Below are 23815 nucleotides of genomic sequence, written 5' to 3'. Positions count from 1 at the left end.
TTTTTTTTTTTCATTTGGAGTCCTGACTTGCAGGACTTGGTCATGCTCAGTATCCAGATGTATAAAAACTAATCTGAGGGACACGTGCTTGTCAACCTTACTGTTCTTTCAGATATTTTTCATCTTTTTTCAGTAAAAAAAAAAAAAAAAAAAAGGTAATCTAGAAAAACTAAGCACTAATGTTTTGGAGGTAGAAATGTTTCCTTCCTACTGGCCTCTCCTTTTTTTCTCTCTTCTTTTTTAATCTCTTGGTTTGGAGGAGTTGTCGTATATATTAGAGTTGTAAAACTATGCATGTCACTTTGCATTGGTATGGGCCTAAATGAAGTGCAGGGGGAGGTCTTTTTAGAGAACCATAGAGGGGACTTTGAATGCTTTTTTCTTTGCCGTCAACGCATAGTTGTTTCTTGGACTGTCTTTCAGGATGTTTCACAGGACTGACTAAAATGAGTCTTCAAAATTAGTGTATTTTTGGAGCAATAACTAATCTTAGGTATATGCTTTACACTAGTTATATACCGAACTTACTTTGTTTGCCTTTTCCTAGGACGACCGTTTGAGGGAACCACTGCAAAAGCTGAAACTGGCTGTCAGCAATGTCATGCCTGAACAGTTATGCAAATACCAGGAAGACTGCCAGGCCCGCAGTCAAGCCAAAAATGCGAAGTACGTACTTCTGAAGTCAGGATAAGGCTGTTTTGGCTACCCTAGGGAGCCATGAGCAAGAAACGTAGTTCTATTTTATCTCAGTTTTTGTCTTTATGAATGCTGCCAAGGCAACACGCTCAGAGCTGGCAAAACTGTAGAAGGAAATCATGAAAAGGTGTTCCTAACTTTCTTCAGGTTAAGATTATGGGCACGCAAACAAATTACCATGTATTATTCATTGAGGCATGAACTGCCTTGCATTTACCACAGGATAAGACCAAGTTCCCAAGCAGTTACTAAAGAATCATTTAATATGCTGTAAATTCGCATCCCAATTTACATCAATTTGTGTGCCTTATTGTAAGTAAAGCTGTCAAATAACTCTGAAAAGAAGTCTGAGTAGGTGGATTTGAGGTGGATTTAAGGATGGGTGAGATCAGAGGTTACAAACTATTGTAGGCCCTTAAGTAGTTGGCTGACAGAGGAAATGGAATTGAAATGTATTAATGTTCTTCTCCACGTTATGCCTGTTTCCTTTAGGCAGCTAACAGACAGCTGATTTAGATTTGGGATTGGATGGGAGGGATGAGAATTGATTGGTCATTGTTGCATTTTGTCAGCAGATTCATGGGATGAATAGCAGCACTTCTGTAGCAAAGGGGGGGGTTGCAGTTTTGATTACCATAACATGAGGAAAGGAAGATTTGTAAGGTGAGGCAATATGTTTTCTTGGACCACTTTGTATAGTTAGAAGAGAAGGGGACAGGCTTTTGGAGTTGCAAGCATCTTTCCTCAGGTCTGGGAAAGAAGCTATTACTGTCCAAGATTGCATCTTTGAGTCACCCTAACGCACCACACAAACCTACTGCAGTACAGAAAGAAAACCCCCATCAACCACTCACCTGGTTACTGCATACTGTCCAACAGTGGAACCTGCTACAAGATCATTGACCTGTACTATAAGAGGACCTCTTAAAAGAAAGATTCCCCAAACTGTTCTCCTGTTGTACAAACAAGGCCTCACCAGAAGCACACTCTTTGTTGATCAACAAATAACAAATGAAACAACATCTTGCCAAAACAAAATGCAAAGCCTGTCCTTCCCCACTCTCCTCCTCCCTCGCCCCCTCAAAAAAACAAACCCTGCAGACAAATGAGAGAAATTATTTGATGTACCTTGCTAGATGTGATGAGAGATGGAGAAAAATAAGACCGGGGAAGGTCAAATGTTTGCCTCTTTAGATAGGCATATGAACAACTGAAGGCAGCTCTCCTCTCTTTCTGGAACCTACTTAAAAGTGTTTATGATCTGGGAAAAATATTCTGTCTTTCTTCCATAAACAATTGTTCTGCCCTTAGATTGCTAGCAGAAGATGAACGAGAGAAGAATGGGTCAGAGGAAGATGATGATGAGAAGCCAGGAAAGAGGATTGTGGGGCCAAGAAAGAAATTCCACTGGGATGATACCGTGAGGTGCGACATAACTCTACCATTCTTTACCTTGTATTAGCTTTGATACCCTTGCTATCTAATAATGTGTGCTTCAGCGTGGAATTATTTATAGAGGCATGGGAAGGGGCAGAATGACTAATAAACCAGATAAATTTTACTTAGTCTGAAATCGAGCAAAAGACAAGGCAGGATGGCACCTTAAAGACTAACTCATTTAGAAACGAGTTCAGATACTCAAGCTTTTGTAGGCAACATCCAACTTCATCAGATGCTACGAATTCATAGCATCTAAGGGGTGAATGTCTTGCTCCCATTTCAGTACTTTTGCATCGCATAAGAGCTCTGTAGTAAAAACCCACATCTAGTCACAAGAGGATTATTCAAGAGGTAGAAAGATGAAAGATCAAATAACGTATCCTTGCAAACAGTCTTTGAAATGTATTATAGGAGTGTGTGCTGAAGTAGGGCTGTATTGCACCGCTTTGTAGTGTTTCTGCTTAGCCTGCTTGTCGTTATAGCAGTTCAAGGTGGCTATTCTAATGAAAGAGGCTTTCCAGGTCCAGTGGCCTTTCCACTCCCTGAGCAATCCAACATCAGAAAGAAGCAAGGGTGACTAAAGCCACTTCAGTCCTCCCTTCCTTTTGAGCTGTGATTCTGTTCCTTTTTACCTTGTAGATATAGCACAGAATCTCTCCTGAGATACTAAAATCTTATCTGCTCTAGGAAATCAGATGATTACTGAGAATATTTTTAGCAAAAGAATCTTGCTAAATCAGCTTTAGTCTTACCCATACTGATATTTTAAAGAGAAGAAACTGATAATTGTTAGTGAGATGCTCTGGATTCAGTTTCCGGACACTGAAGTCTTTACATATTCACAGGTACACCATAAACGACAGCAAACCAAGCTCTCTTTGTACATACATGTAACACATGTTAGCAGTATATCTGAGATTAAATTAAAGGGACTACCTGTTAAGGGCAAAAGGGTAACTTTAGTTTTCATATAGCTTTCCACTAAGGCTTGATGTAATAGGGTTGGTTTTTTTGTTAGATTGAACAAAACTTGAAGCTGAGTTTTTACTGTCCATAAAGAGTACCTGTTGAGAAGAGCTTTCAGTATAACTAAATAGAATGTTGTGGTACAAAATGGATTTTAAATAAAATCTGCTTTAAGGAGAAAAGAAGGACCATAGCAGACTGGGTTAAGGAACTAGTTCCACATATGGTAAGGCCATGGTAAAAAGACACTAAGACAGTAGGAGGACACTTTAACAGTGGAAGCAGTTGGCTACAAGACCTGGAAGAAATTGAGAGAACAAAGACTATTTATCGCAGTTAAGACGGATGTTTTCATTTGACAAGTTTTCCACAAAACTAGATTGAAACTCATGAACTCTTTTCACATAAGCTACTGCACTGCTAACATGTAATGACAGTGGGGGTTTTTTTCCATTCCATTATCTTCTGTTTAGAATTCAAACTAGGTGCTTGTAGTTCATTTGCATGCTTCATTCCTGTTTCGTGCTTTTCAACAGAGCTTTGTTGTGTAACCTTGTCAAGATCAAGCTGGGATGTTACGAACTAGAGCCAAATAGAAGTCAGTCTCCGGAGGATTACCTCAAGACCTTTATGGAAACAGAAGTGAAACCGCTCTGGCCTAAAGGCTGGATGCAGGCTAGGTAAGATACTTTCCTCAATGCTGTCTATCAGCTTCTTGAATCGCTTACGGTGACGTTTGACTTTACTTCTACAAACTGTTGGTATAAAGGACCACTTACAATTTAAAAAAAAAAAAATCAGTAACAGTATTTTAACCTATTACTAATATCTTAGATCAGTGCAGCACTTACGAATGGGGTAGTAAGCTACATGGAAATTCAGTTGTGGAAATAGGACTGACAACTGGGAATGAAGCTGGCACTGTAGAAAGGGACTGTCACAAGTGGAGTTGCAGGCCTGGAAATAAGGTTACCAGAACAAATTAGGAATAGGTGTCGTGGGTCATTAAAACCAAGTAACTTTTAAATATATAGCTTTTCCTTTTCTGCTTTTCTTTTTGCATTGAACCATGAGCCACTGTAGCTTACTACTTGAATCTTTTGTAATAACGTAGTGCTATCATTGTTTAGGTTGCCAGCACTTCAGCAAAATGTTTCAGTAGCAAGATACCCCTTTGAATAGAAATAAAATGCTTTCAGGAACATTTTACCTGTTTTAAAATATTATGCCTTTCTTTTTAACGGTGTCTCTTTAAAAGGTGGTTGGCTTTTACTCCCTATATATCCGAAAAACAATTTTTTTGTTATCCTTAACTTGGGATGCCATCCTCAGCTCCATAGTAGCTTTGGCCTTTCTAACTGCCTCCCTACAACTGTGAGCTGAGGAGGTATACTCTTCTTTGGCAATCTCTCCCTGTTTCCACTGCGTATATGCCCCACTTTTTGCTCTTAGGCTGCTCTGGATTTATCTGGTCAGCCAAGGAAGCCTCTTGGCCCCTTTCCCCCTGCATTGGGATTGTTTCCCTCTGTGCCCGAAGGATTGCTTCCTTGAGGCACAGCCACCCTTCCTGGGCTCCCATCTCACCAAGTTACTTACTCTGCAGTGCATCATTGACTTAAACGCCTGAGCTCGCTGAAGTCAGCCTTCCTAAAGTTTAGCACTTCTACCCTACTAGTTACCTTTCCCACTCTGCTCCTTATGGTGAATTCTATTATTTGGTGGTCACTGTCCCCCAAGTGACCACTGATCTGTAGGTCCCCTACCATGTCATCCCCAGTTGCCAATACCAGGTCCAGTCAATACCAATCCTTTGCCAATCCCCCATTGCCAATACCAATCCTTTCTGTACAGCTTATAGTCCTCAATGTGTACTGCCCAGTTGTGGCTAGAGTCCCACCAGGTTTCTGTTAACCCCATTAAGTCGTAAGTGTTTTCTGCAAGCAGGAGTGCTAGTTCATCCTGCTTGTTCCCTATGCTCCTAGTAATAGTGTATAGGCGCTTGCGCCCTGTGACTGGCGCCTTTGTTGCCCCCTGGCTCTGATGCCCAATGGGCCCCTTGTTGCTTACCTGTGCTGTACTGCTGGACATCCCATGGATTGCAGGTTCTTGATGTTCTCCATCTGCCTCCCTGTCTCCCGTCTGAGCTAGTTTAAAGCCCAATGTAGGAAATCAGCCAACCTGTTGGAGAAAGGACTTGTACCTTTTGCTGAGAGGTGAAATCCCTTGCCAGGAAGTGTGGGTCGTGGTCCACGATGTTGGACTAGATGACCTCCTGAGGTCCCTACCAACCCTAATTTTCTGTGACTCTCTGGGTCCCTTTTTGGAATACTAAGGGTCATTGGCATGATATAATCTGTGCTTGAGAGAATAGAGAAGTAAACTACTTACCTTGAATATAGTGGCCAGTGGACTGGAACATTTAGGAGAACTGTTCTTTCTATACAAGGTAAATGTATTGGATTTGCACAGAATCTTGAGTGCTAAAAGAAGAATGCTTTCGTTAGAAGTTCCCTCCTTTTGGTGATCTGCCAAAGATTGAGACTGCATACAGATGTTCATTTCTACTGGGGAAAATTCATGAGAGTTAATCCAGTAGAAATCCTTCCAGAAGAAGGAGCAGTATAGACATTTCAGTGGATGATCCTCAGTCTGGTAAAGGTGAGGGGAGCTGTGCCTGCTTTATTCCTCTGTCCCCAGGGGGTATGAACATTAGGGAAAGACTCTCCAAACCTGTCCCAAACAGCTGTGGGGAACAGGGTGGGGGTGCAGCCTTGCCTGCTCAACTCCACTCCTGGAGACTAGGATCAGAGTGGAGGGAGCACTGGGGGAAAGTCCCCAGCCCCTTCCTTAAGCTAGACAGTGTCTTATCCTGGGGAAGAGGTATGAAGCACTGGCGGCTGCGTATTTCCTTTCCCCTCCTGAACTGATAGTCCCTGCCTCTCTTCCACAAGCCAGACATTGCTTGGCTTAAGGAAGGAGGTGTGGGGGCTTTGCCCCTGTGCTCTCTGTTCCCTTCCCTCCCTGCCCCCTCCTTCCCTGCAACATGCAGAGTAGCTGCTGCTTCATTCTGCTTCTGGTCTCAGGGAGCAGCAGGTGAAACCCCTGCTTGCTTCTCACTCCTGGGACTTGGATGTAGTAAGCAGGAAGAGGGTTCACAGTGTTTTTTCAGTGCCAAGGAACAAAGCAGTGAGGCAAACCCCCACCTGCTCCTCGCACCTAAAACTTTGGTGTGAGGAGCAGGTAAGCGCTCTACATCACTGGCCCAGGGAGAGCCTCCTTGAGCCTGGTTTTCTGCCAGCTGACTTCCTCATGCCTTGCCTGCTACTCAGATAAGTAGCTGGAGCAGCTGTTTTAAGTCAGCACAACTGGGAGTTAGGTTAAGGGAGTTCCCAGTGTGAGAAGCCACAGTGAGTAATTGGTGACTGTTCCTTCCCTCCCTTCCCAGTCCTTGAGGGGCAGGAACAGCTCCTCCACATGCCTACTCAAGGCTGGGATGACCCCATCTTGGGAAGGCATGGGAGCCTTTCCCTCAACTCAACTCTTCCTAGTTCCTAGGAGGAATGAAGCCAGGAGAAAGTGTGCAGATGTTCAGTCTCCTGGGATCGACATAACTGATTTGTTCCAGGGTTATTTTTCTCTTGGAGTGGCCTTTATTGCTGTGGGAGAGCCTGAATTGGTTGTTCACTTCTGATTGTTTGTAGCAGGAGAACAGTGCTTCTCCCAGGGAAAGCTGAGCATCAATACATAGCCTAATTTGCTAATCTTTTAAGCATGATCTAAACAGTCCCTTTTTTGGAAAAAAGCTTGTGAGAAATGATGGGATATTCATTGGGAGACTCCTCTTGCAACGGTTCCATTCCTCTGTCACACTAGTCTGAGCAGTTTTACATGCAACCTGACTTTTATTTTTATTTTACATATGCTAGCTTACCAGAAGAAGAATTTGCTAAACATTTCATGAAACGAACTTTGTTCTCTTATTTCATACGTCCCTTGATGAAGTACTTAGGATGCTATGCAATTATATATTTAAAACATAATCTGTTAAATTTTGTTCAAGCAAACTAATTAAAAGGAGTCCAAAGACAAAGTAGGAGGGGAAAGGTTATAAATTATTAGGCTGATTTCAGTAATACTGTTGAAAGACACGTTTGAAATAACCTCTGAAACATTCTCTGAAAGTAGGGAGAGGGGAAGAGACATATCACAGAGGGAATGAATTCCACAATCTGGAACCTGTCTCAAGGCACAGATGCCCATCAATTTTAAGGCATGCTACTGGGAACTCTAAAAGGTGGATGCAATCGATGAGCTAATAATAATTTGGTCACAGAGGAGCCCTGAAGTATAACCAAGGCCTACACAACAGAAGTTTAAAGGCTGTAAAAATAACCATATCACTGGCTTCTAAGTAAAATGCCATTTCTTTTTTTTAAGCACATTGGGTGCTTATGAAACTACAGAGTAGAGTAATGATTTGGTCAAACTAGTGAACAAGTGCCACTGAATGACTTTCCTAGGCACAAAGGTATGTTTGTTAGTAATGTATGTATTTATGCAGTAAATATACTGATAAATAAACCTGAATCTTTGCAAACAGTGAGGTACACTCCGTTGTTCTGAAGAAACCCCCTTACAGTCTAAGATAGACCAGACACAGGACAGCAGTTTAGGTAAGAGAAGATGTGGAGAAAGAATTGGTGCAGAGAGTGTAGTAGCTAAGTGCTGTGGTAAGGTAATTCCATGACCAACTAAAACCAAATCTATGAATACTTTGTGACTAAAAATGCTGATACTATACCTGGCATGTGTCTTTACATGGGATGAGTGCAATGAAAAGTGCCCTTTTTGTTTTTAATCTCTTTTTAACTCTAAATGAGTAACTTCAAACAAGAACAGTAGTCTCCATAGCTATAACTTCTGCCTATCAACATAAATTGTTTTATCTTGTGTTAAGGCTTAAATAGTTTTACGGTATCTAGCTGGCAATTGTTACAGAAATAATTTGATAGGTCTTTAGGGCAATGGCTGCATACTGATAGTTTCATATTGATACTATATACCGGGGCGGGCAATTATTTTGGGTGGAGGGCCACTTACTGAGTTTTAGCAAGCCATTGAGGACCGCGTGACAGGCAGCCAGGGGCAGATAAACATTAATTTTCTAAATTTTTTTTAGGGGCCCCATGGGCTACATCTTGCCCACCCCTGCTACGTACTCTGCAGTTAGACTTCTTTGCCGGGAGATCCCACATGCTGAATATTGTGTAATATCAGCAGGGTTCATCAATGGTATATTATCAAGTCGGACACTTTATCCATCACTACTGATTTACTGATGGCAAAAGCTATTGGTCAGTTAAGTGATTATTTTATACTCTGTTCTCAGGAGAAATTGGATGTTCTTTTGCACCAATAAACAAGGGACAAAACTCCATTATTATTTTATTTGAGGCATAATGGAATGGAATTGTGGTTCTGATTCAGATGAGGGATAGTTCCTACACTGAAACCATGTTGAACCACTCAGCAGTGTGTCCCAAGTACAGGTCTTACCACTTTATGCAGTACATGTGTCCCTGGAAAACGACGCATAACTCAAATTCACATAAAGGGAACCTACTTTACAATGGAACGTATCCCTATTTGTTACAAGACCTTGACTGTACTGACCCCCAGGCTCGTTTCTACCACGATTTACAAGATGATTTTGGTACTCACTAACAGCAGACAGGGCACTATCATAGCGGGGATGGCAACTACAGAATCAGACAAGTGAGGAGCACAGATCAACACAACACTGTTTTGGCATGCATCGCTCCCACAACACACTGAACAAAGCAGCTGACTGCAGGCTTTCACCACACCAATCGCATAAAAGAGTAAATCCTACCTCATGTAATGAATGTTTGGCATAAAACGGTCATCACATAAGAACAAATTTGTGTATGCAGAACCCACATAAAGCGAGGGGAAACCTGTATCCAAAGCAAAAAAACAAAAAAACAAAAAAAAAACCCCAAACCCCAGAGATTAAGTTAAATATATGGCTGTCTATTATGGGAGTGATCTTTGATAGTCTCAGTAAAATCCAGAATCTATTTGCACTTACTGTCCAAATGTTTATTTTCCAGATACTAAGATTCCCTGTGAAGTAGGCAGTACCCATAATTTACTGCTGGGACACACAAAGATTAAGTGACTTGCCAGAGGTTGCATAGCAAACCACAGGGAGAAATGGGAGTTGAGATTCAAGAAGTGCATCTCCACAAGACACTTAACTTCGCATTAGCATAGTTTACTATTAAGTAAGCATGCGCATTTACATGTGCATATGCTTACTACAAAGTAAACTTCCCTAATCCCAAGTAAATTTGCTACCCGCAAGTGCAAGCAGAAAATTTTACTCGACAATTAGTAACAGCGCAGTAGTGCTTGTGTAAACAGCTGACCAGGAGCAGCCATCTGTCTGCTCCCAGTCAGCCTGCTGCCAAGGCGAGCTCCACCACAGGAGCCTGGGCTGGGACCGTGTCCCCCAACCCTGGCAGCAGGGAGCTCCAAGCCTCCTGCTCTCTGATCATCAGCAGGGGCTGGGAGATCTTCATCTCCCAGCCCCTGCTCCGCCATCACAAGTGGGGGGCTGGGAGACTCTTATCTCCCAGCCTGAGCTCTGCAATCACAAGGATCAGGCTGGGAGACTCATCTCCCAGTGTTGGCTCTGACCACAGAGCCTGGGCTGGGAGATGAGGGTCTTCCAGCCAGAGCCCCACAACCATGGGATTCAGGCTGGGATAAGGATTTCCTAGAGCCAGCCCAGTGGTAGCCTGTTCCTTGCCCAGCTCCACGAGGGCAGAGCTGTTTGGAGGGAGAACAGGCGGGGGAACTTGTTCCCCGCTCAGCATTCTGGGGCTTTAGTGAGGTGGCCCTGCACCGTTCATCAGGACTATGGACTGTTTGCGCATCGCTTGTCTAGCCCATGGGGCCACTTTGGTTGCTGTTTTGGTCTATGCAAAAGGAGTATTGGACTGAGAAGAGTGGTTTGTGAGGGAGAGGGGGAATTAATACCTCTGGTGGCCTAGCTAGCAATTTGGCTATAGCATTTTCTCATAGGTGTGTAGTAAACAAATTCTTGCCTAGAGGAGATGAAATTTTGCTACTTGTTTCTTTGCAGGGTAGTAGCACATATACAGTTTGGGAGGCTGTATGCAGTAACAAGAAGGAATTTAACATTTTGAATAAATATGTTTACAATCTAATCTTTTTAATAAATCTTTTATAAAAGATGTCTTGTCTCCAAACTATGGAGGAAATGTTTTCTGTTTTTGTTTGTTAGAAAGTTGTCTGGTGTACCTTGTAGCCTAAATAAGTATACATGGGAAGGAAAAATTTAAGGAAAGGAAAGATTTTCTAGGGTCTGACTGGTGATGTAAAATGCAATAAACCATGTACTCGTATAAACAAACAATTAGCATTGCATATTTCTGGATGCTTCTTATTACCCAGCTTCTTTATGGGGGGGGGGGTAGTGAGTGTGATAGAACAGCAAGAACAATTAGTTATACAGGTCCCTAGCTTTGGATTGGTGTGGTGATTTAACAGAAAGCAACTATGTAAACAGGGTGGGGAAAAAGTAATTTTGTGTCTAATGGTTTATGAATGGCTAAGCATGCAGCATTCTAGATGGAATGGGCTAGTAATCTTAACCTGAGATCTGTAACACCTGGGCTCTGGAATGACAGGTCCAGTTCAGTGTCTTTGTTATGAGAGAGAGAAAGTTCCCTGTATTTTAATGTGCAAATGTGTTTCATGTCCATAAAACACAAAATCAGTATCTTACCTGCCCTGCCGAGGTGTTTAAAACAAAAAAAAACAAAAACAAAAAAAAATCTCCTGGTACTTAACTAGCAGGTCACCCAGTTGCATTGACTAATACTTGTCCCCAGTCCCTCACCCAACTATCAGTGCTGTATTTCACACTACCAGGGGATTGTTTCACTGGTGTGTATGCAGTTAAAGTGCTCTGGGATACTTGGGATAAAAAGCATTAGAAAAATATAAGATACTCTTTGTAAACATGTAATACTTGTTTTTATTTTTTCATCTTGGATATAATCTTTTTCCTTGTGTATATAGATGGGTAGGAATTATGTTTTCATCTTTTAGTCGTGATTTTTAGGTTTGTGTTGTGTTCTGGCACAGCTGATGTGGTAACTCTGATGCAATTTAGGCAAACACAATTTGATTTGAAGCTTATAGAGTTATTCTGACTATAGCAAACAATGTTCCTGTTACTCAACACACAAATGCTTAATGTATGTTATTTATGTATGGAAAACCATAGAAATGTCCTGAATTATTTGTAAACGTTGTTACTCTTTCCTTTTGAATATTATCTTTTGAAGTTGTAGTTTTTTAGCATCATTACTCTGTCTTGGGAGCCTTATCACTTCCTATCTTGCATTCCAAGTTAATGGTGACTGGTATATCTTAATGAATGAGGGAATCTAAGGTGAGAATAAGGTAGTCGGAGAAGTAGTAAACTGTTTGGAGAAGATAACAATATGAAGCAAGACAAAACAGACTTGTAGTGGGGGAGGTCTATGTCTCTGGATTTCCTGCAGTTTTTAATCATTGAGGATCAGAAACAATGCGTTGCAATAGAACTGAGGATTGGTAGGATGGAAAGAAGTGAGAGGGAATTAAGTAGAGAGCCAATGTAATAATTGAATGAAAAATATAACAGTAGAATTGAAGAAAAAGGGGCTGGAACCATAGTCAGAGAAATGCTGGGGTTGTCTTGTACAATCAAGTGATTTTCTGATCTTTCATCTGTGGGGGAATGCCTTCTTAAAGTCTTGAGAGACTAAAAATCTTATGTTCTTCATTGAAGCAACTCTGTAGTATGCTGCCAAAAAGCTGTTAAGCAGCTGTTCAGGGCTATGTGATGCTGCAGACAAATTTTGTCTCTTGGTGGCAGTAGTGTAAAAGTAAGGTGCATTTTTGTAGTGTAAATGCCCCTTAAATTTTGCCTTGTCTGTGGTAATAAAATAAGGCTGTAATTAATTACTGATGCAGTTCCCTCTATAACAGTGAAAGTTTTAGTATAGCCAGGGCTCAGGAATTTTTACCACAATGTTGTTCCCTCACTGAGGAATTTTTGCAGGTCTAGATGCAGCCTAAAGTAATATTATAGCATTCTCTGTGTGCTTTTGAGATGTTTGGGAACAAGCTTGTCTTTTTGTTTTCTGATTCTTCCTTCATATGTGGACTCTTGGCCTGGATCCAGACATGCAAGCATGTGTAGCTTGTGGCACTGCAAACCGCACACCTAGCATGTTAAAATGTACCTTGTGCTGCAGATTTGTAGTATGGGAGCAAAATTTGCTACCAGGAAATTCTGGATGCAAAAAAAGTCATAAGTGGCAGGGTGCACATCACACAAGTGTGCACTGGCAGCATGAAGACTCGGTTCTGCCAAGAGATGCTCTGGATGTTAGCCAGTGTGTCTCCTCCCCTCCAGTTCCATCCCAGCTCCTCCAGCATGCCAGGAGCTGGGAAGAGCAGGGAAATGGCAGTTTCCCCAAAGCAGGGCATTTTATTCCATACTACAGCACATCTGCAGTGGCATGCATAGCAGCACAAATTTGTGCCACTACATTTCCCCCCCCCCCGCAAGTGCATGCCCCTGCATGTGGGAATGCGCCCTTGTTGTGTAAGCAGTTTTGTTCAAGGACCAGTATGCTAAGCTGTTTTGAAATATTAAGACAATTTTTACATGTTGTTCTAAAAGATTTGGCAAGGGGAGGGGACATGTAAAATTCTGTTACTTACATTCCACTGAAGAATAATTGGCTTGCGTTTTCTGCTAGCACAGTAGTTATCTATACTGACTTAATTGTAGTAAGTTTTTCAACCTTTTTTGTTTGTGGTTGACTATTTATAGCTATACCAACCTAGCAGTTAAGAATCAGGCAAGCAGTTTTTTCTAAGGGGACAGATAATCCAAAAATCCAGCAGTGAACAAAGTGTTAGTGTCCATGTCATCTTTGCCCATGTATAATCTCAGTGTGTCCGTGTTTCCCCTCTGTCTCTTTCTCTTTCAGGATGCTCTTTAAAGAAAGCCGAAGCGTTCACAATCATCTCACTTCTGCTCCGTGAGTACAATACAGACACTTTCTGGTACTTCTTTGTGCTTCAGCTCTAAGTGGCTCTGTATATTGCTCTCTCTCAAAAGCTTATTCTTTGTCCTTTCGTTTCCTTATTTGTTTGAAGTGCTCCAGAAGTTTCTTTCAATTCTTTAACCCTGATGTGACATTTCAGTGGTCTTGAGGTGCTAGGGTGTGTTGTATTCAAGGGTTAAATGGTTAAGTGTCTAAAACACTTAATGCATTTCACCCAAAGATTTCAAAATGCTTTACAAATCCAAAATCTCATGAAATCTACCAAATATGTATTGCAGCATGCAAGTCAGTCCTCCTTTCTACAAATACATCTGCCAATCTATTTACTACTTTGAGTGGAATTCTTACCACCTCCAACCCTAGACACTACAATTTTCCTGTGTGAGGAGCTGTCCTGGTTAAGTCAGGGTTGGAATAGTCATTTACAGTTCTGAACACCAGCCAAATTGTAACTTCTGTAATGGCAGAAAACAATCCTACATTAATCATACAATAGTGCAAAACTGAGAAATGGGCTGTCTACCATATTGTCCCTTTTTTACTGCATTTGTTCCTAAAACAGTATACTGACACTATAATTCCCAATCTTATGAATGTCTTTTGTTCAGTATTGCTGAGGGAAAATGATGGGGATTGATCTGGGTGGTAGTCATACTTCTGAAGCTGAGTATTATTCGTCCTTATTGTTATCCTAGCTGGTGTATCTATAGATTCTGTTCCTGTCTACTTAGATGCCTGAACTTTTCTGTAAATTAATAAATGCTGGCCTCAATATCCTACAGCAGAGTTCCAAAAGTTAATTATGGACACTTCTGTTTTGTTGTTTGGTGGGCAAGCAAAATTCAGATTTATAGCTATCTCTTTCCTTTTTTAATATAACTTTTTAAAGCATTTAAAGTTTACATTGACACTATTCAGGTTAACACAGCGAAGTTGGACAAGTATGATATTACATCATGTTATCTCCTTTTTTCTTCCTTTTTCCCCTTCTCCATTTTTAACCTTCAGCAGAAACTTAGAATATAGTATTTTGTAGTTGCATGAAACTGACTCACCCTGTTTCTTCTAATTTTTGTTATGCACTTCCCTAGGGCAAAGAAGAAGGTGATTCTGGCACCTAAACCCAAAGTGAAGGTAAATGCTGGAACAGTCTATACCAATATACAGGAAATGTTGAATATAGAACATACTAAAAACGTCCTTCTTTTGAACCAACCCTGGTGATGTAGCTATAACATTTTTTTCAGACAACAGTTCCATCTGAAAACTCTAATTTGAGGAAACTAAACTAGGGAGTTTATGGACTCTTTTAAATACTGTAAAAGGAAAACAAAGTACTGTAAATATTACTGTTTCCAACTCTTGTTGTATTCTAGATTATCAAAACACTTATGTATTAAGTAAGTCTAAACAATTTTAAATCGTGCCATTTCAATATGCTCAATAGAAAATGTTCTGTAATATATTTTGGTTGCAAAAAACTCAAGGTTTTGACTTCTCATTCCAATTCAGGACAAAACCAATTTAAAATGTTTCCTGTTGGACAGAAATTCTGCTTTTGGTCAGCTCTATAAATCTCACCATTGATCTAGAACTTTTGGAGCTGTTTGGTAGCCTCACCAGAAAAGTGTAAATTAGTAGTAGTACGAAATGGTTAATGCACAAAAATATTTATATAAGTGTTCTCTAATTTTGTGTATTATTCATAATGTGTATATTTATTGTTTTTATAATAGTTATTTATAATAGATTAATCTTCTGGAAATGGAGCTTATTTTGGATCTATGACAGGGGTGGGCAGAATGTGGCTGCTAGGCCGTTCTATCCAACCTGCAGAGCCCCTAAAGAAACTTAAAAAATTAATATTTATCTGCCTCTGGTTGCCTGTCATGCAACCCTCAATGGCTTGCCAAAACTCACTAAGTGGCCCTCCACCCAAAATAATTGCCTGCCCCTGATCTATGAAGTGCTTTGCTTCATGGATTTGTTGTTGCATTTAATATCAGGAAGAAAACAGAATTTAATTAACTTGATGTCAGCTTGCATAATAATCTTTTTTCATACCAAATAATTTAGTGTTAGCATCTCATAAAAGAGCCTGTTAAATATCAATTTGGAAAAAAATGTATCGTCTGGTTCAAACAGCATTTAATTGCATATGTTGTCCTTGCACAAGATATACATGTTAGCTTTAAATTGAAACTTGGATGATATGAAAATTTAAATCGGCAAAGCAAAATAATTTCTGAAATGTATTGTTCAATATAGCTATCTGCAAATCAGATTTTCCTTTAACTTTCTGGATATTGAAAACCGACTAATACAACAGTTTAGAGTACAATATACTCTCCTTTAGTGTTCCAAGTGGAACTATAGTACAAGATCTTGCAACATTAGATGTACTAATCAGCTTATTTCTGGAGTATGTTCTGTATAACAGTGTGCCATGTGATAGCTTTAAAAAAAAAAAAAAAAAAGCTATATCTACAGGACAGAGGCTGATTTTGAAGCTACCCATTTTAAGATAGTGCATCATTAAAAGCATTGCCTTGCTGTCCAGTCTCTTAATGCATTTAGACACACAGGCAAAGAAAGGTGGAAAGGTCACACTCTAGCCCTACCAAGGCCAAGAGACTGTGGAGTTAGTGTGTTAGAAGGGCATGCTATATATTAGTTTCTCTCTACATTTTTTATAAACTGTTCTTTGCATAGCCATCTTGATACTGAATCAAGGTGGCATGGAAGCCAACTCCAATTTCTATTTATTTCATGCTTATATTCACTTGTGGATTTTATGTACTTCCTATGGTAGATTTTGTTAGCGCTAAAATGATCTTTAAAGGAAGCCTAACACTAGATTTGCACTTCATTTGCAGAGTCATGGCATCGCACTTGAGTCTTGGTGATCTGCTTTGGCAGAGGTGGTGTGACTTAATTGTTTTTCCTTTTCTAATTACTTCCTCCCAGGACTCAAGTCCAAAGAAAGAGCAGAAAACCTGTGCATCTTCAGTGACTTCAACTTGTGCTACAACATTGAATTCCAGCACGTCTGTCAGTACTCCAAACAGCTCTATCTGTACACCAGCTCCAGAAACCATTTGCCTGGATGACTCACTGGATGAAGACCTCTCTTTCCACCCACCCTCACTGGATTCTATTTCTGATGCTTTGGCAGTTATCAACAATGGAGCAAAGGGCTCTCCTCTTGGGTCCGCTATCGACACACCAACCTCAAGACCTCGCCCTGGGCTAAGGGAAGAAAAGCTAGCAAGCATAATGAGTAAGTTGCCTCTAGCAACCTCAAAGAAAGTAGAGTCAGCTCAGACTCCACATTCATCAAGTCTTATTGCTGGTCACACGGGGCCAGTACCAAAGAAACCCCAAGATTTGGTTCACACTGGCATCTCTTCAGGCCTTATTGCTGGATCTTCAATTCAAAACCCTAAGGTTTCCTTAGAGCCTTTGCCAGCCAAACTACTTCAGCAAGGACTACAGAGGTCAAGCCAGATCCAAGCTGCTTCCTCTTCTTCACAGACCCATATTTCTTCTTCCTCCTCCAAGGCTCAAGCAGCTACTTCCACCCCCCCTCAGAGGCCCAAGGATGCTGCTGTCCTAGTATCTTCTTCAGAGGCCCAAGGTGGTTCTTCCTCAACGTTACAGGTGACAAAGGTGCACCAGCATTCAGCTGTCCAACAGAAATATGTGTCTCCTCTACAAGCAACTATTAGTAAATCGCAGACCAACCCAGTGGTGAAATTGAGTAACAATCCCAAACTCTCCTGTTCATCCCCAGTCATGAAGACTCCAGATAAGCCAGTAGTATATCGGCTTCCTTTGTCTAACCCCTCATCTGGAAGCGGCTCTCAAGTATCCCACCCACTGGTTTCTCGGACAACATCCAGCACCTCTACCTCTACTAACTATTTAGCCAAGGCTATGGTATCGCAGGTTTCTTCCCAGGGTTTCAAGCCTCCATTCACCATGGCTGCTTCTCCTAAACCTGCGGCCTCTCCCAAACCCACTTCGTCCAAACCCTCTGTGACGCCCAAGCCCACTGCATCACCTAAATTCTCATCTAAATCCACCTCATCCCCCAGGCCCACAACAACACCCAGTTCTTCCAGTTCAAGTGCACTAGTATCCCAGAGTAGTCACTCCAGCAACAGTCCCCTTCATAAACAGACCAGCGGAGTAAATATCAGCAGGCAGTCTCCCACAATGAACTTGTTGCCCTCTAGTCGCACCTCAGGCCTCCAACCTACAAAAAACCCTCAGGCCTCTTCAAAATTGCCCAACTCTTCTCCCTCTGGAACTGTTGGCAAAAATAACTTGAGTGGCGTCGGAATGAATGTACCTGCCAGCAGAGGCAGTAATCTTAACTCAAGTGGAGCTAGTAGGACTAGTCTGTCTGGGGGAGCAGGAAGTGGAACACAGGGTGCTACTAAACAGTTGTCAACTCCACACAGACCATCTTCTGCCTCAGGGTCTCCAGTTGTAGCAGCCACCGTGCAGGTATGTCTTATTGGGGACACAGTTATCGAGTCTGATCATGCAATTTATCCAGTTTTTTTTGTAGCTGTCTCTTTTCACAAAAGTATTTTGAAGTATTATGCGCATCTTTAACGTGTGTACTGAAATTATTTCATACAGGCAAAAGATGTTTTTCCAAATGGTCATGAACACTTAAACTGGCAAGGATGAATTTTAGCACAGTGTTCATTGGTCTGTGGTATGGGGGAGAAGTTTTTGTTTTTCTCTAGGGCACTGAAAAATACTTGATTTAGTGGGCCACAGACGCATAATGGTATTTCCAGACATTACATTGAAAGAGCTTGGTCCTTCCTCTACCTCTTCTGTGTCTTGATTTTTCTTTTCTTGCAACGCCATTTATGTGGAAGTGTCTCGTACGTCTGTTGCCATGCTTCCAGGATTGACTTCCTATTCTAAATCTATATAACTGACTTCTCAATATTTAAGCAGCACACCTACTGAGTTGGCGAACTGTGCTTTGTTAGTGCTTGTGGGTTGTATTTATGTATGTTTTAATATATATTACTAGCTGAAGTACCCATTCTTCGCCCAGGTTATTTTTGTAATTGCTGTGTTTGTGTTCAGAGGATTTAATGCAACATATTTAATATGTATCTGTAATCTAAACCTTCCAAAACAACTGAATACCACCTGCGGAGGCGGAGAGGTTTCAGAAGGAGTGTGGCAGTTCACCAGCATAAAAAAAACAAACAAAACCCTAGAAATTAGTTGATTTTAAAGAGGTGGTTGAGCAAGACTTGCTTACATAAGAGGAGTCCACAGGTCTTGGTCTTCACAAGTATTTGTGTCAAATAACATTTGAAAATAGACCTTGTTTAGACTTAATAAGAACTGTGGCACTTCTAACGAGTGAAGGCAGTCTGTTTACCCAAGTATTCTGTACTACTTCCTAGAAATAATTTGTTTGTTAGGTTGAAACAAAAAAATTCTCAGATTAATGGTGTCTCCCTCCCATTAGATGGTTATCTTTTTAATAGCATATCTTCCAGCACTTTGATCCAAAGGCTGTGTAGAGTTATGTTTTAAAAAAAATCATAAGGCAAATTCATGGGATACACCTTGCCTCTACTATCTCTACTAAAAAGAATGCACAAGAAAGTGAGAAGGACAGAGAATGATCATTTGATTAAAGATTAATAATGTGCATTTAGGCCAAACTAGAATTGCATGGGACGCCATAAATCTGGCGCTTTCCTAACCTTTTAAGGCTTCACTTTGCACCCCAAATAATGTGGGTTTTGGATGCAGTTTTCTGTTTTTTGTTTTTTTCAAGAAAAGTAAATTGAATTGTATTTGTTTATATCTGTAACAACTTCCTACACTGTGTATCAGTAGGTTTTGAAACCTGATATTAAAGTACCAGCCAACTGCCCATCAAGAATGATGGGGATGGAGGGACAAGAGGGATGGGATAGAGTTCTGCCACCTAATGCCCTGTGCTGCCAGTGCAAGGATGCTGGCCTTGGCTCTCCCACCCTCTGTCCAGTCCTCGGTGCGGCTTCAAAATTGTGGTGGTGCTCCCCCATGCTTGGAGCATTCTGATTTGGCTATTTCCGTCAGCCAATCAGAGTGCAAATAAAGCATTACGGACAGACGTAGGCTTTTATAATATTAGAATTCCAGCACAACTTGGAGCAACTGAGTTTGTAGGACTTGCTACATTATTTGACAGACAGCTGTTATTTCAGAGTGGATTTATAAGTACTGTACAGGAGGTCCCAGAGATTAGAGGGGAAACTTGCCCTGTCTCTTCCCCACAGCCTCTTCCCCCTTTAGGATTTATGGGAGTTAACTCCATGTGGATTCTAGAGCTGTGAGCTGGGTTTGAGTAAGATGGTTCATACCAAGGGTAGGAGGGACCATTATGATTTTTTTTATCTGTTATGACCTTGTGAATAAAACAAGACCAAAAATTCCCTGAATTAATGCAGTCTTGAACTTGCACTTAACTTTTAGCTTAACATCTGATTTTGATTTTAAAAATATTCAGTGATGGAGAATTCACTAGAATCATTGAAGTTGTTACTTTTCCCCCTTAATTTAGCATGTTACTTAAAATTTGACAGCATCAGAACTTTAGTTTTCAGCTGTTAGGTCTTGATATACCTTTTTATGAACACATTTGCTTTGCATGTAGGTACTTAGACTGATCAGTCAGTGGCTAATTACCTGCATAGACTGAATAGACATTCAGTTTTTTTCTAGAAATGCAGCCACCAGCCTGCAGTGGCTCAGGCCAGAAGCCAAGGGGTGCTAGAGTGAGCCCTCCTTTGCAAGAGTGGGGTGGGCATACCTGCTGCAGCCTGCACAGGGTGAGTAGCGGCTGCACTGGGAGGAATGGCTACAGGGCCTAAGGCACGTTTTGGGGTAGCCATAGCCCCCCAAAACACTCCTAGTGCTGCTGCTGCTTAGCCTCCCCATGGTCCTCCTCCCAGCCTCACTGCTGCTGCCACGCTGAACAGGCTGTGGCAGCTCTGCCTGCCTCGCTTCCACCTGCAGTGCAGCCTCCCCACTGGGAAGAGGCTTGTACTCCCTGGGGCACCATAACAGGGGCTGCTGTCCCTGTCAGGGTCTCTCCCCACCCCCCTGCCCCTTTGCTTCTCCAGGGCAGAGGTATGGCCAGATGCTGGCCAGCATGGCCCCCTGAGGCGAAGGGGGCAGGGAGGGGGTTTATTCCCCTCTCCCTCTGGGGAACCGTAGCCAGGGTCTGCTAGGCTGTGGTGCAGCAGCCCCTGTGAGGGGGTGCTGAGACCTGTGCAGAGGTGAGCAGCAAAGGTGGTGGCCGAGGCTGGCAGACCCTGGCTGTGGTCCCCCAGTGGGAGAGGGGAGGAAGGGGGGAATAAATCCCCTCTCTGCCCCCTTCTCCTTAAGGGCCATGCTGGCCAGTGTCTGGCCATGCCCCTGCCCATGTTGCTAGAGTGGTGAAGGGATGGTGGGCGGACCCTGACAGGCTGCTATGCCTTGGCCAGGCAAGCCCCCTCCCTGCCCCCTTTTCCATAGGGGGCTGTTCCAGGCTGGCATTTGGCTACACCCCCACCCTTGCTCCACTAGAGAGCACAGCAGAGCCCAGGGCTGTAAAATATGCTAAGATACTGGGGGGCTCTAGTTTAACTTAAACCAGGAAGATGCATGAACTCCCTTTGCTAGGACCTTTGCAGTACCCAAGACAACTTTTTCCATGCTGATTCTCTTTGAGAAACCATTACAAACTCCTCTCTACAGATGCTGAGACCAGCATCCTAACTAGATCAGCTTCTTCATTTGAAGAGGGCTGTTTTCTGTTCACAACTAGAATTGGAACCTCTTCTATACACCCCTCCTTCCTGTCAATGGGTAGCATTGTGAACATTGGACAGAACATCAACAGGAACCTGTGAGGGAAATGGAAAGGTCATTGGGGTTATTTGAAAATACTTTATATGCCCCTTCTAGTACCATTACCAACAGTGGGTTAGCTGGCTCTATCTGTATTCTGCAGATCAAGGTCTCTCTTGCATTAATCAGACCATCAGTTTAAAGCCAGGAGAAATGATCCTTCCACTGTGTTTTGGCACTAGCAGAGGCGCTGTCACATTTTGAGGCACTGCATTTTGGGAAAGTCTTGTATAAATTACAGCCCAGCAGAGAGCAACAAAGGTGTTGAGAGGTTTGGGAAACATGAGTTACAAGGAAAGGCTAAAAACTGGATTTTTTTTTTAGTTTGGAGAAGAAAAAGCAAGTTGGGTATTTTATTACAGTTTTCAAATACCCGTGGGGTGTCACCACTTTCAATGTGGCTGCAAAGCACAGGACAAATAGTCTTGAGTCTTGGTCTTGAGTTGCAGCAGTGGAAATCTGGGAAGAATTTCATGAGGGTGGTTTAACATTGGAGCAGGCTACCCAAAGAGGTTATAGAATCTTCATCCTGGGAAGTTTAAGAGCAGGTTAGACAGACACTTGGCTTGGATGGTTTAGATGTGGAAGATTTTGCCTTGACCAAGAAGTTGGATAAAATGGCCTCCTAAGTTCCCTTCTAATGCTACCTCTCTACAGTTCTGTGCATCTTCCTGTTTATAAAATTTGGCCATGACAATTCACGAGGAACATCTCAAACTGGCAAAAAGCTGGCACACACCAGCATTTAATTGCATTGGTGAGTAAAAGGCCTGAGAAGAAATACTAGATCCCTGTTAAAAGTCTGAATGTTTTTTACTTGGTAACCTTCTCCTTGCTAGCTAGGACTTCTCATCTTATTCATGAGAGAGCCAAACAACAAAGCAAACCAAGGTCCACCCACTGAGAAGCCCCCAAAAGGTTGTGCCTCATCTGGAAGAAAATGCTCTTCCCACTCCTGCGAACCTCCAAATGGAATTGTTGAACTGTCCATCTCTACTTGCCAAGTATGACTTGCTACAATAAGAGGAATCAAAAAGCTTTATGGCAGGTCAGCCAAACTACTCCAAGTATTTGAGTTTGACACAGCATGACTGAACAATGGCTATTGCAGTAGCTAAAACCATTACAGTTGTAATTACAGCTGTAATTACAGTGACCATTACAGGCTCTTTCTTGCCTGCAGGCATGGGGAATCCCAGGTAAAGGCCAGCTCATCAAAAATCTTCCCCTTTTATTATCCTAAGAAAAACCCAACCCCCCCCCCTAATTTTGGAGATTGGACAAGCACCTGGCTGGGATCACATGATCCCAGGTTTGGTGACCCTTTTCTTGCCTGCCAGGGGCAGGAGGTCAGACTAGATGGTCTCCTGAGGTCCCTTCTGACCCTAAAAATCTATGACTTTTTAAATAGTAGTACAACCAACAATTTATATACTCAAATAGCTTTTTTTTAGAGGGATATTTGAGACTGCAGGACCTACATGTTCTAGTCTTGAAAAGGAAGTTTCCAAGACAACCACAGTACTGTAGACACAGACGTAAGTTACAATATAATCAATAACTGACCATAAAGTTACTGAGGAAGAGCATGACTTTTTTTACCACAAGTGACCCCCTTTCCCTTTTTTTTTTCCAGCTATCCCACAGTCCAGGCTTCAGAGAAACAATCCAGGGTTTCAGTTATGCCGTAAATGTTGAGTCTGGCTGGATTTCCTATTTAATGCTTTCTTTATGTAACTAATTAACCCATTTCTAGCAAGGTTAGTCTAGAACAACATCAAGTAACCCTATAGATATGGAATTTACTACACTACTTGTTTGACATAGCAGGTGACTTGAATGACATTTATCTATTTTTGTTGATCACGTATACAAACATTCAGTATGAAGTGGCTATATGCCATCTTATTCTATAAGCTTTTCCCCTACTTTTTCATTTCTTCTTTTGATACTTCAATTTCTGACATTATTTTAGTTACTTACCACAGACATTTCTCTTTTCTGCTATTTCCAAAACATTCTTTCAAATTTTTCACTGTAGAAAGATGATCAAGTTTCTCTGCAATGTTATTTTTATCTCCAGTTTCTAGGAAATCTTGATGATAAATTTTTAAAAGGTGTATATTTTCCCCTTGGCCTTTAGTTGGGGTCCCACATATTACTGTTACGTTCTGGAATGGTACCATTTCAGCCCTCCAGATTCTCCTATTCTAAAACAGAGTGCCATTTCCTGTGTTAAAACAGTAGTTTAATCTTGTAGAATTCCCAGTTGATTGCAGAAGCTGCTATTTGGTGTGAGTCATTGTCTTTATTCCACCTGAGTTCACTTTCTTCCATAATATTCCCAGACTCTCCTAGCCCATCATACTTACAGGTGCCACGGATACATCAGTCCCATATCAAATCGGTACCGACACAAGTAAAATTGACCATCGGCAATCGGGTTTTTTGGCTCATGTGGCCGATTTTTAAATGCCCCCATGCATGCACAGCTGCAGTTCAGCACAGGCAGCCAGGTCCGGCTGGTAGATCTGTTGTGAGGGAAGGGGCGTGGGGTGGGGGGGGGATGAGCAGGGGATGGGGCCACAAGTGACTTGTCTGGGGGG

General features: G+C 41.8%; 1 protein-coding gene across 1 annotated transcript in view; it reads left to right on the top strand.

Annotated features, from left to right (window-relative positions):
* UBN2 (ubinuclein 2) overlaps positions 1-23815 on the top strand; it is a gene marked incomplete at its 5' end in the record, with an annotated part of 101886 nt that overhangs the window by 51259 nt on the left and 26812 nt on the right. Inside the window, 6 exons of the mRNA XM_019515797.1 lie at positions 548-666; positions 2008-2121; positions 3639-3782; positions 13206-13256; positions 14375-14417; positions 16251-17795. Coding sequence (XP_019371342.1) covers positions 548-666; positions 2008-2121; positions 3639-3782; positions 13206-13256; positions 14375-14417; positions 16251-17795 — 2016 coding nt within the window. The remainder of the gene's footprint in view (positions 1-547; positions 667-2007; positions 2122-3638; positions 3783-13205; positions 13257-14374; positions 14418-16250; positions 17796-23815) is intronic.

This window comes from Gavialis gangeticus, unplaced genomic scaffold (genome assembly GCF_001723915.1).
Source record: "Gavialis gangeticus isolate Ggan-Ray unplaced genomic scaffold, GavGan_comp1, whole genome shotgun sequence".
NCBI classification, from domain to species: domain Eukaryota; kingdom Metazoa; phylum Chordata; order Crocodylia; family Gavialidae; genus Gavialis; species Gavialis gangeticus.
Note: the sequence above shows the minus strand (reverse complement) of the source record. Positions and strands in the feature narration are given on the sequence as shown.